The sequence below is a fragment of the Rhinopithecus bieti genome, unplaced genomic scaffold (genome assembly GCF_001698545.2).
Source record: "Rhinopithecus bieti isolate Rb0 unplaced genomic scaffold, ASM169854v2 scaffold_6907, whole genome shotgun sequence".
NCBI classification, from domain to species: domain Eukaryota; kingdom Metazoa; phylum Chordata; class Mammalia; order Primates; family Cercopithecidae; genus Rhinopithecus; species Rhinopithecus bieti.
Genome location: NW_016805647.1, coordinates 503,965 through 516,911, shown reverse-complemented (window position 1 = coordinate 516,911; position 12,947 = coordinate 503,965). Strand labels below are relative to the sequence as shown.

The window sequence follows — 12,947 nt, the reverse complement described above, 5'->3', positions numbered from 1 at the left end:
AACTCCTGGGTTCAAGCATCCCAAAGTGCTGGGATTACATACGTGAGACATAGCACCTGGTCTCAAATTAGGGAGCTCGTCAGTTCTACCTCCTGTGTTGTCACTTGATCTCACCACACCCACCAGTCCTGCCTCAGCTGTCTTCTCTCTCCAAGCCATTGTAACTGTTCCCTGGGCCTGTCTTGCACTTTTCCAATTTTCTCTCCACAAGGAAGCTGTGCCACATTTCCTTGTCCCAGCTCCTGCCACTCTCAGCCTGGAACACTCTGTTTCCAGTCCACTTGGTAAACTCTGAACTCTCTTTTCATGGTTCAGAAACTGAATTGCCTTGATGAAGCCTTACCTAATCCACCCCTTCTGGGTCCCCAGACATATTCTTCCCTGGACAGAGCTTCCCTGCTTATTGCACTAATGGGCTGACACATCAGTCTCCCCAGAGTAGCCTGTGGGTGCCTTGATACCTGTATTAGTCTGTTTTCACGCTGCTGATAAAGACATACCTGAGACTGAGATGAAAAAGTGATTTAATAGACTTACAGTTCCACATGGCTAGGGAGGCCTCCCAATCATGGCAGAAGGTGAGGAGGAACAAGTCACATGTTACTTACATGGATGGCAGCAAGCAAAGAGAGAGAGGGCTTGTGCAGGGAAACTCCCGCTTTTAAAACCATCAGATCTGTGAGACTTCTTCACGGTCACAAGAACAGCACAGGAGAGACCCAGCCCCACGATTCAATTACCTCCCACCAGGATCCTCCCATGACATGTGGGAATTGTGTGAGTGACAATTCAAGATAAGATTTGGGTGGGGACACACCCAAACCATATCAGTACCCACATGTGTGAGAATAAATCCCCCCCCCCCACCCCTCACAGCAAAGTCAGCCCTCAGATCTAGGACTTTGCTACCATTAACTTACTGTAGAACTTCTCTTAAACTAGCCATGACCTCTGGACCCATTCCTAATCTGTAAAGGGAAGAACAACCATCCCAGGAGTGTTCTGTGATTGCCCCATGTTTTAGGAAAAACTCCTCAAATCGTGTTTTCCCTCTACTCTCATGCCATCACAATCATCAACACAGAAGACTTCAGTGACCAAATGTGTGTGGGGTTTCCCCACCAACAAGCAGTGGACATCAGCTGGGTGTCCTCTAATTCAGTTCCAACACTATCTACCCAGAGACATTGTCAGACCCCATAGGTTAAGGGTTTAGTCTCCAAGACCGCCCCCCCTCAACCACACCAGGCACAAGTCTAGGCCTCCAGAACTTCTGACCAACTGGCTTCAAGTTGAGGTTCCCACGACCTCCTCTTTGGGTTCAATTAATTTGCTAGAGTGGATCACAGAACTCAGAGACACACTTACTTATGTTTACCGGTTTATTATAAAGGATATCGCAAAGGATACAGATGAAGAGATGCACATAGGGCAAGGAATGAGGAAAGGGGAAGGGGTGCGGAGCTTCCATGCCCTCCCTGGGCACACCACACTCCAGGAAGCGCCAGGTGTTCAGCTATCCGGAAGCTCTCTGAACCCTGTCCTCTCGGGTTTTTATGGAAGCTTCATGACATCAGCATTCCTTCCCCAGGATTGAGACTCTCTCATGGGAAGGTCTTTAGGACCCACCATCAAAAAGGTGGGCGAACATTCGTGAAAAGATACCCAGAGGTCAGAGGCCTGCCCCCAGAGCCCTAACATACCCAATATTTCAACAAAGACTGGAACAAGGACTATGGGAGTCACGAGTCAGGAATGCTCAATGAAAACCAATATACATCATAACACCACACCCAGCATTGACACTCAGCACACAGGTGTTAGAAACAAATGACTCCTAGGCACTCTTCCTGCGTGGCCTCTGCCCACAGCCGCCCCTCACAGGGCTTTCAGCCTGCCAGTGGAGATCACTCGGGGGCCCACACATGAACGGCCCTGTGCACATGGCACAGTCCTGACTCACAGAGTTCGCCTCAGCTCCTGGGGGTTGCCCTGGCCTCATTAACCCTTGAACTCCCCAACTGCCACCCACCCTATGCATTTTTTAAGTACCTGCTGCCAGGTCAAGACTACCACCTTCTGGGACCAGCAAGCCCCACCCAGCTGGCTGGCACATGACCAGCTATGAGGGCCAGTCTGGCAGAACAGTATCCCGTGAGCTCAAATCCTGCTGAGAAAACAGCACAGAAAGGGTGTATTTCTGGGTTGGGCACAGTGGCTCACACCTGTAAGCCCAGCACTTGGGGAAGCTGAGGCAGGAGGATTGCTTGAAACCAGAAGGCTGAAACCAGTGTGAGCAACAAAGCAATACCCTATTTCTATAAAGATAAAAAATTAGCCAGGCGTGGTGGTGCATGACTGTAGTCCCAGCTATTCAGGAGGCTAAGGCAGGGGGTCTCCTGGAGCCCAGGAGTTTGAGACTGCAGTGAGCTATGATTGCAACACTGTACTCCAGCCTGGGTGAGACAGCAAGACCACAGCTCTTAAAAAAAAAAAAAAGGAAAGGGTATGTTTCTTTGCCTGATACTTGCCTATTCCCAATTCAACTCCTGAAAAAATAATAATTTGATATGTAAATACAGAGGTTTTTCAGTAGATCATGTTTATTCCCAAGCCCCAACCAGACATGTTCTACTCAAGGTCCCTGAGACCCAGGCTGTGGGCTGGAAAATGAAGGCACAGTGTCAGAGTGCCCCTATTGGCATATGAAGACCCAGGAGTACTGACCTTCAGGGATCCGCCTGCACTGCCCATGGGCCTGGCACAACAGGAGGCACTCCTGTTTCTGTCCCTTCTGTCTCTGTTTTTGAGAGCAAGGTTTCTGCTGAGATATGCTAAGGAAGCCGAGTCCTCTGTCAGCCCTGACCTGACTGAGAGGCAGACAGGAGCCAAGGCCCCAGTGAAGCTCCAGGACGACGGTGGCCCTCAGGGGAACAGACACAAAACCAGGCACAGGCCTGCCTTCCAGCTGGCATCTACCTGTCAGGCCCAGAACCTCTGTGCAGTTGAAGTGGGCTCCCCAGAAGGAAAAACAATACAGCTGAGTCTAGTGCTAGGGGACAGAGAACTGGGGTTTCAAGAAAGCACCCCAAAACGGGCTCCCAGGTTAAGGAGCCATGGGGCTGAAGAGAAGTTGGCCCCAGAGCCCAAAGCCCTCACTGCAGTCAGTGGGTGAAGATGAGAAGCAGCCCAGGCCCCTTCAGGAGCTGGGCCCTGAATCCTGAGGCCACCATCACCTCAACATCACTTCCTACAGCAGAAAAAGGTCACTCTTCTTTCCAGAGGAGGTAACACAGCCTCAGAGCTTGCTCCGCGGGGCCTCTGCCAGGGGGCGCTGCAGCCGCCACACCACCCGGACCGGCTCAGCAGCACAGTCCAGCTCCCGGAGGCCACCCAGGTCTTGGGTCTGGCTGTACTGCTGCAGGGCCGGCTGGAGCACCGTGATGGGAATGCTGAAGTTCAGGTGGGGGTAGGTGGCCCCCGTGTTATTGTCCCGGGTGTTGCTGGTGATTATGCCTGTTGAGGAGTCAGAGAGCAAAAGGGTATGTGAGCTAGGAGGCAGAAAGGCTGGAGAAGGGAGGAGGACCATCTCCACCCTGGAGCCCTCAGGGCCTGGTAGGACTGGAAACCACCCCCCATGGTGACAGATGCTGAGCTTCCAGACATGAATACCTGCTGCCCACACCCGTTCCTGGCTTTACGTTCTTCTTCACACTCTCAATATCTAACACGCTAGATAGTTCACTTATTTCACTTGTTATCTTTCTCTCCACCTAGTGTCAGCTCCATGAGGGCAGGACTTTGATGTTTTGTTCATGAAGTCTCCCCAGTACCTGGAACAATGCCTCATGCCAAGTAGGCTCTCAACAAAGGCTTGTTGAATGAATGAATGAATGAATGAATGGATGAATCAGACCCACAGACATGTTTTGTTTGGCCTGTTCGGTGCATGGATGTGTGTGTAGTTTTTTAAAGATAATTTCAGACATAAAGAAGCCTTGCCTAAATAGTGCAGAATTCTATATACCCTTTGACCAGCTTATGTTCAGATCTACTGTCACTAAAAAATATTTACCAAAACCAAAACATATACCTTGGTACAATCCTGTTATTAAGTGAACTATAGAACTCATTGGCACGAGTTGCACTAGTTTTTCCACTAATGTCCTTTTTCAGTTCGAGCATCCAATCTAGGACTCCATATTGCATTCAGTTGTCACATCTCCCAAATCTCCTCCAATCTGGGTCAGTTCCTCAGTCTTTCCTTATCTTTCATGGCCTTGACATTTTTAAGAGTGCAGGTTATTTTATTTATTCACAGGTTTTTTTGTTCTTGTTTTTGTTTTTTTAGAGGCAAGGTCTCACTCTGTCGCCCATGCTAGAGTGCAGTGGTGGGATTATAGCTCACTGCAACCTTGACCTCCTGGGCTCAAGTGATCCTCCCGCCTCAGCCTCCCTAAAATATTTTGTAGAGATGGGGCCTCACTATGGTTGTCCAGCTTGGTCTCAAACTCCCAGACTCAAGCAATCCTCCCGCCCTGGCCTCCAAAACTGCTAGAATTACAAGTGCGAGTCACCATACCTGGCTTTTTTTTTTTTTTAAATAAACATACAATTTATTTTTTTGAGATGGGGTCTCACTCTGTCACACAGGCTGGAGTGAAATGGTGACCATAGTTCACTGCAGCCTTGAACTCCTGGGCTCAAGTGATCTTCCCACTTCAGACTCCTGCATAGCCAGGACTACAGGCGCATACCACCATGTCTGGCTCAGGTCAGTGATTTTAGAGAATGACCCTCAGTTGAGGTCTACCTAATGTTTTCTCATGACTACTGGATTGGTGCAAAAGTGAATGTAGTTTTTGTCATTACTTTTGTTTTGCCATTACTTTTAATCGTTTAAGGGTACACATTGTTGGGAAGAATACCATAAAGCCATGTGTCCTTCCCAGTGTCTCAGCTGTCTGATGTCTGTATGGAGTACTTGTGATGTTCACCTTGATCACTTGGCTGAGGTGGTATCTGCCAGGCCTCTCCATGGTAGACTTAGTATTTTCCTTTCTTTTGTTTTAACTAAAAAAAATTTTTGAATAAAAAGAGGCAGGGCCTCACTATGTTGCCCAGGCTGGTCTCGAACTCCCACTTCAAGTGATCCTCTTGCATCAGCCTCCAGAAGTGCTGGGATTACTGGCAAGAGCTATCACACCCGGCCTAGACTTACGGCTCTAAATATTACTTACGGATCTAATATTTCCTCTTTGTAAGTACTACATATTTACAGGAAATTTATACTAAAGCTATGCAAATACAATTTTACTCATATACTAGGGTGGAACAGATAAGTCAACATATTGTAGACAGCAGGAGCAAGGTTTTTCACTACAGGAGAAAGAATAAACAAACAAGGAGAGTTAGACTAGACTGGAGTTGGAGGTTTCTAGATGAACTCATGTCTTTTTCTTTTTTCTTTTGGATAGCTAAACAGACTGTTTTTCAAAAACCTGCATGCTACCAAACTTTAAAAATTGATCAATGTAATGGCCACACATATATATTTTTTTTTTTGAGGTGGAGTCTCGCTCTATCACCCAGACTGGAGTGCAGTGGCACGATCTCGGCTCACTGTCAGCTCCGCCTCCCGGGTTCACGCCATTCTCCTGCCTCAGCATCCTGAGTTGCTGGGACTACAGGCGCCCGCCACCTCACCCGGCTAGTTTTTTGTATTTTTTAGTAGAGATGGGGTTTCACCGTGTTAGCCAGGATGGTCTTGATCTCCTGACCTTGTGATCCACCCGCCTCGGCCTCCCAAAGTGCTGGGATTACAGGCGTGAGCCACCGCGCCCGGCCACACGTATTTTTTTAAAAAAAGCTTTGCATGTCTTGTGAAAATATTAGAATACCAGCCAACGTTCGGCCCATCCTCCTTCTCGGCCACAGTCTGCTGTGGCTGACTCGAGTGTGCTTCAGTTTAGACGCCTCCCCTCCCCTCCCTGCTGTCTTCTCTCATTCATTTGCTTTACCTTTCCAGCCTCTGTTGGCTTTTGAGTCTGTGATGCTTTGACTAATCCAACTCCTGAATTTCACAGATCAAACCAGATTAGATTAGTGGCAGAGAAGGGACCAGGGCCCAGATCTCTTTCCTCCCAGTTCAGCATCCCTCCCTCTCCACCATCAGAAGAGCCTGCAAACCTTGGCTAGCTCATTCATAATGCCCACCATTTTCCCAGAGAGAGGGTGCATTGAGGCTGGCTACAAGCACTCATGGGGTGGGACTGAGGTTCTAGCAAGAGGGAAGGTGGAAGGGGGACAAAGAGCTGGTTACCAAGGAGGTTTCCTGAGTGGTTGGAGAAGAGGGGTCCCCCACTGGAGCCGCTGTGCACAGCACACGTGGTCTGCAGCATCACGGGCATGCCATCCACCTGCACCACAGCCGAAAGGATGCCTGAGGTCACCGAAGGCCCACAAGCCTGGCCAAAGACGCCAAAGCCCACCACACTCACAGCCTCACCTGCCAGGGAGGGAAGGAGGGTGAAGCTGGCAACACCTGTGTTATAGCAGGACTCACACTCCCTAACCCCCATCCCTACCCTCTCCAAACACCCCAAACCTCTCCAGCCTTCAAGTTTCTGCTCAGATACTCCTGCCTCCAGAGAGCCTTCCCCAGGTCCCCTGGCTAGAAGAGGCTGGGAACCCCATTGAGCTCCTAGCACTGTATCTGCATGACCACTTCTGAGCAACAGGCTGTTCCCCAGTCCTCGTTCCCTGGACAGGCGGGGCAGTCACTTTTAGGAGTTCCTAACACCTAGCTACATGCTCAATAAATGTTTGTAGAATTCACATCCATCTCCTCCTGGGACTCCTAAGAAATCTCTTGGTGAAAAGAAAAGGTGATGATGGCTATAAGGCAGCTATGACCTTCCTTTTCCAAGTGCAAGGCATGGAAATAGTGCTTTACAGTCAACATCACACCCAGCCCTCACAACACCCAGAAGTAGGATACATTAGCCCCATTCCAAAGACGTGGAAAATGAGGCAGAGGAGAGTTAACAAGCCTGTCCAAGGACATGGGACTAGTAAGTGGCAGAGGAAAGATGCCCATCCAGAGCCCCTGCACCTTTCATCACCGTATCACTGCCTCCATGGAGTGCAACGTCGGTACTTATGTGGCAGCATCACAAAGCCTTTTAGACAAATCATGCCCCTGGAGCCTTGAAAGTGCCACGTGCCTCTCTGACCAGCCTGAAGTAACTGTTAAGGAACCCCAAAGCCCCGCATCCTCACACTACACTGCTGCAGGCACTTGGGGAAAGGGCGTGTTTTATCCTTCACAGGGTATTCCACATGCCCCACCAGCACAAGAAGGGAGGCCTCCAAGGACCTTGACCAATGCCACCCTAACTTCCTGAGAATGCCCAACACTGATTCTCTTTCCTGAGGCCCACCCTAGCCCAGAGGGGCCCTCCTTCAGGCTGCACCCTTGGTCCTTTACCTTCGTGGAAGTGCTCAGCGGGCACAGGGATGGGGACATCATCCAGGTCCTCCTCCAGGCTCACCACTGCTATGTCATAGGGACATGACTCCCGAGTGGCAAATACCACACGGCCCCAGATGGCCACACTCCTGGGAGCAAGGGAAACAAACAACAGGCTAGCTTTCTGACTCCTCAGTTCTTGGGAGAAATCAAGGAGCTGAGAGTGACGGTAAAAGTCATGGACTTGGAGTCAGAAGATCTGGGTATCAGCCCCGAAATCGACCAGCCAGGCAACTCTGGGCAAGTCATGTAACCATTCTGTGGTATCTCCAAAGGTGGTTGACAAACTGTGCTACTTCTATAAAGCTTCCTGTACCTGAATAATCAACACTGATACTTAGTGAGCATTGTGGGCCAGGTTTGGTGTTAATGCTTTGTGGACATCACTTCATTTAGTCCTCACGACCCTATAAACTAGGTACTGGCATTATCTCCATTTTAGGTGGTATAACAGAGGCCCAGAGACCCTCAGTAACCATCACAACACCAAACAGAAAGTGGGAGGAGCCAAGGCAAACACATTTTCCTTCACTGCCTTGTTGATACCCCCAACAATCCCGTCAGTTGATGGGGCAGATAAGACATGGTTTTACTCCTCTGGGTCCCTATTTACACTACGTGCAAGGCTCCATTCCATGACATTTCGCATCAACTCCCAGGGAGGCAGCTTAGATAAAGTGACTTGCCTAGGATCAGAAAGGGGTGCCCTACTACACACTCTGTAGGGGTAGCTTCCAAGAGACCTAGCAGTCTCCTTAGGAGCAAGGGGCATGTGAGGGGAGTGGGGGGAATCTGGTAGGGGCCACACGCCACAGGGAAGCCTTCATCATCAGTCTTCCCTATAAAGTCATGGCTGTCCAATAGGCCACCAGTGGGGACACCTGTGGCAAAACTGGGCTGTGTTACCTACACCTGGCTAAGCTTGGGGACTCAGGAAAGAGATTTGGAAAAGCCTGGGCTACAAGGCTGGGTTGAACCACGTACAGCTGCCTGGACCATCCCCCTACATTCTGATTAGGTAGAAACCCACGTTCTGTCATTTTCATTCAGAAGGGAAGCTCTGGCTAAGCTCTAAAAGATGGATAAAATTAATAAACCCATCTCATTACCCCAGAAGGGCACCATCCTGGGCCTCTGGGACCTTATCAGTTTCAGAGAAGCAGCAGGGTTAGGGAATATCTGTTCAAAGGGCCAGAGAACAGTGGGGTACGGTGTGCAGGGTTTTCAGACAGCGAAGCTGCCCAGAAGAAACTCAGACTTTGAGGGGAGCTCAAAGATGCCCAGTTCCGGATTCAGGGTGTCCCACAGTACCCAAATCCAGAGCTGCTTGGAGCTTGACACCTTGCTCCTGATTCTCCCCGCGGGGGTTCTGGGTATAAAGGATGAGGGGAGGGTTTCAGGTCTCTACCCACTACACGCCCAAAGCATCCGCATGACACAAGAAAAGCCTGCACAATACTCAAGAGTATTAGGCCTGGACCCAGACCTGAGACCTTGAAAGGGATGGAGTGGGGTCAGCCCTGTGGGCTTACTTGGGGGTGGTGGAGCGCACCAGGACCCTGGCTGCTTCCCGAGGGGACACGTGCCGGCAGGTCACTACAAGGCGGGGTGCCACAGCCACTCCGGAGCCCCATACGGTGCCGCACTCCACCAACACGGCCGCGGCTGCCCACAGGGGCCCGGAGTCTCGGAGGGGCAGACCCCACGGGACGCCCACCTCTGGCGGCATGAGAGCGGCCAGGGCAGCGGCGCTGGGGCGCAGGCGGCGGAGCGCGTCGCGGGCGGCGCGGAAAAGTGGGGCGGCGGCACAGAGCAGCGTGAAGCCCACCCATTCGCCGGCCTTCCAGCAGAGCGGCGCCGCCACCAGCGCCACCAGCGACCCCGCGGGCCGCGCGGTGAACACGCCGCCGCCCTCGGTGCCGGGCAGGCAGCGTGCGTCGGTAAGCAGCAGCGGGCCGGCCACGTTGCTGAGCACCCCGCAGCTCAGCGTGTTGAGAAAGATGTCAGGGCAGAAGGCGCCGAAAGGGGAGCCGCAGACCAGCAATGGCGCGCCCTTGGCCACGGCCCCGAGAGGCGACACGGCCACGACCGGCCCGCGCTCCTCCTCCACCTCCTCCTGGCCTAGCCGCACGCCCAGTAGCGCGAACCAGCCCAGCGCTCTCAGTTGATCCGCCTCCTCCTCCTCCGACACTTCGTCATCCGGCGCCGCGCTCGAGAAGCGCCACTGTTCCGCCGCCTCGTCCCCGAAGAGGCGCGCGAAGTGGGCCCAGAAGGCCGGGCAGCTCAGCAGCAACAGCAGCTCTGCGGGAAGCCGGGGCTGCAGGGGACGCCCGCGGGACGGGGCAGGTGGGCCCGGCTCGAGGCCCGCGCACTGGGGCGTGCACAGCCCTGGGCGGCCCCGCTCCGCGCCGCCCCCGGGACCCGCGGCCGTTGGGGCCCACTGCACGTGCAGGCGCAGGTCGTCGCTGCAACTGTCGCCAGGCAGGAAGGCGGCGCCGGCCGTGGTCAGGACTTCGCTGCCAGCTCGCAGGTAGGGGACGAAGATGCCCCCGTGGCAAAGCACCAGGCCCGGGCTACGGCTCAGGATTACCCCGCTGCAGCTCCATGGGCCCGCCTCTGGCCGTCCGGCCCGGGAGGCGCTCACCACGCAGCCCGCCTGCTCGGCCGCCCTCATGGCAGACCCCCACTGCTTTCCCATGGCCTCTAGGCCGGACACTTGCGGGCTTCTCCGAGAAACCGCAAACAAGCAAGCGAGCGATGACCCCTACCCGGTCCAGCTGAACCGGCCTGGCGCCACCCACAGCTGGAAGCGAGAGGCGCAAGCTCTGACTCAGGTCTTCCTCATCGAGCCCGATTGGCTAAGCCCCAACTGACCCGACCCGATTGGTTGGGCTTGTGCCGAGCTCTGATTGGCTGCCTATTCTGATTCTCCTTTCCCCGCCCTCGTTGGTTTGTCCAACCTGTGGGACAGAGCCTCTGCCCCATTTCCCCGGATGAGCCCAGGGGAGAGTAAGAGGCGTGCGGCGTCATATGGAATCCGAGGAGAGGAGGGTGGGTTCCTTCAAGTCGAGTCTCTTGTTTGCTGGACTGTGAAAAGGGAATAGAAATGAGCGCTGACGTGGCTAGATTTGCCCAGGCCATGACAGTACCTGTTAGCATCTGCCCAGGTCTAGGCGACCTTCGGCCTCTGACCCCTGGGATAATATGGATCAAGGAAATCCTTGGCCAATTCAGTATTTTGAAAATTTAAAAGTAAACCCTATAGCAATCCACTAGGGGGCATGGAACTCTCAAGATTACTCCTAGGATTTTTTTTGCTGCCAAAGCCCCAACACAAATCTCCGAGAAACGGAATTTGCTATAAATTAAATTGCCCTTTAAATTGACTATGATGAACAGTAGCTGAAATCAAAAATTTTAATCATACAGCCCTATATTTTGCAGTGTGCACATTTCACATAACATAACCACCGGCCAGGATTTATCTACGCCAGGGTCCAAATACTTTCTGTAGAAGGCCAGAATGGAAACAGTTCCAGTTTGGGGGACCATACAATCTGTCTCAAATAGTCAATTCTGCAGCTGTTGCATACAAAACCTAAAGCAATGGCGGCGGCTGTGTCCCAATAAAAAGTTACAGACATTGAAATTTGAATTTCATAAAATGTGTCCAAAAATAGCATTCTTTAAATATTTTTTCCAACCATTTAAATGTGTAAAAACCTTTCTTAGCTCACAGGCCATACAAACACAGGCAGCAGGCCCGAATTGGCCCACAAGGCATAGTTTACCCTCTCTAGTGTACGCTAACATAGAACTTCTCTACTTTTCCAAAGAAGTACCCTTTAGGACAGAGAAGGATGAAGGAGTATGTCGAGGGTTGGGAGCTTCATGATACCCTCAGTCAGTCACCACAAGCTAGACAGTTCACAAAGGTCTCCTTTATCATTGAATTGATAAAATACACATTAATTTTTATTAAGGTTACTATAGTATACTACCAGCATTAGTGAAAAAATATTCAATTGCTACTTAAATTCTCTAACCTTTCTGCCTGAATTCTTTTTTGGTTTTTGTTTTTTGAGATGGAGTCTCACTCCGTCGCCCAGGCTGGAGTGCAGTGGTGTGATCTCGGCTCACTGCAACCTCCGCCTCCTGGTCAAGCGATTCTCCTGCCTCGGCCTCCCAAGTAGCTGGGACTACAGGCGCGTGCCACCATGCCCGGCTAATTTTTTGTATTTTTAGTAGAGACGAGGTCTCACTATGCTGGCCAGGCTGGTCTCGAACTCCTGACCTCGTGATCCTTCCGTCTCGGCCTCCCAAAGTGCTGGGATTACAGGCGTGAGCCACCGCACCCGGCCTCTGCCTGAATTCTTTAAATAAAGTTAACACTGTTTGGTATAACCCCAGCACAACACAGGATAATGATCCCAGTACTCCCAGTGACACAAACCTGCTAGAGAAAGGAAAACGATTATCTATGATAATATGAGGCAGGACTAAAATGAGGCCATCTTGCCATAGCAGGCAGTCTTCCTTTGGTTCTATGACACAGAAGGTGGCTTGATCACAGTAAAATTTATCCCAACTTCCTAGCAATTAAAGAGTTTTTCTCTTGGTGGAGCACAGGGGCTCACACTTGGAATCCCAACGCATTGGGAGGTTAAGGCAGGAGAATTTCCTGAGCCCGGGAGTTTGAGACCACCCTGGACAACATGGTGAGACCTTAACTCTACAAAAATTTTAAAAATTAGCCAAGCACAGTGGTGCACCCCTGTGGTCCCAAGCTACTTGGGAGGCTGAGATGGGAGGATCACTTGAGCCCAGGAGGTCGAGGCTGCAGTGACCTATGTTCATACCAATCCACGTCAGCCTGGGTGACAGAGCGAGACCAACTCAAAAAACAAACAAACTTTCTCTCTGGAGTCCAGTGATTCGCCCTCAATGCTCAAGACTCCAGCATGAACTGTTGGGCGCTGGGTTTTTCTGTATTTACAGCAGACCATGGTAAAAAGAAGTCCCAAGTCACAACCAGAACAGCCAAAGATCTTTGCGTGCTAGGCTCACTGACTGAGCGTTTAATCTTATGTTCCAGTCTGCCTCAAACAAAACCAACTCACTTGCCCATACAACCCATGGCATCCTTTCATAGTAACAAGGACAACAGGACTTGTTACTTGTTACTTGCAGTGGCGCAATCTCAGCTCACTGCAACCTCCGCCTCCCCAGTTCAAGCGATTCTCCTGCCTCAGCCTCCTGAGTAACTGGGATTAAAGGTGCATCCCACCATGCCAGGCTAATTTTTGTATTTTAGTAGAGATGGAGCTTCGCCATGTTGGTCAGGCTGGTCTTGAACTCCTGACCTCATGATCCGCCTGCCTCAGCCTCCCAAAGTGCTAGGATTACAGACACGAGC

At 51.5% G+C, this 12,947-nt stretch overlaps 1 protein-coding gene across 8 annotated transcripts; it reads right to left on the bottom strand.

The window, feature by feature from the left end:
- Positions 1–2,564: 2,564 nt before the first annotated feature.
- Positions 2,565–11,410, bottom strand: TYSND1 (trypsin like peroxisomal matrix peptidase 1). 8 transcript variants are annotated; one of them, XR_001885811.1, is made up of 6 exons: positions 9,064–11,410; positions 7,490–7,620; positions 6,323–6,419; positions 6,021–6,073; positions 4,929–5,073; positions 3,426–3,516 (listed from the first exon to the last, which is right to left on the bottom strand). XR_001885811.1 is itself a non-coding variant. In XM_017873153.1 (5 exons), exons 1-5 carry the CDS (start codon positions 10,227–10,229, stop codon positions 3,299–3,301), a joined length of 1,665 nt encoding a protein of 554 aa, XP_017728642.1. In that variant the 5' UTR covers positions 10,230–11,400; the 3' UTR covers positions 2,565–3,298. The 8 variants fall into 8 exon arrangements, 6 of the variants coding, with proteins under 6 accessions (XP_017728642.1, XP_017728645.1, XP_017728641.1 ...); XM_017873153.1 differs by lacking the exon at positions 4,929–5,073 and having other exon boundaries at positions 2,565–3,516; positions 9,064–11,400; XM_017873155.1 differs by lacking the exon at positions 4,929–5,073 and having other exon boundaries at positions 3,425–3,516; positions 6,323–6,508; positions 9,064–11,340.
- Positions 11,411–12,947: the final 1,537 nt, after the last annotated feature.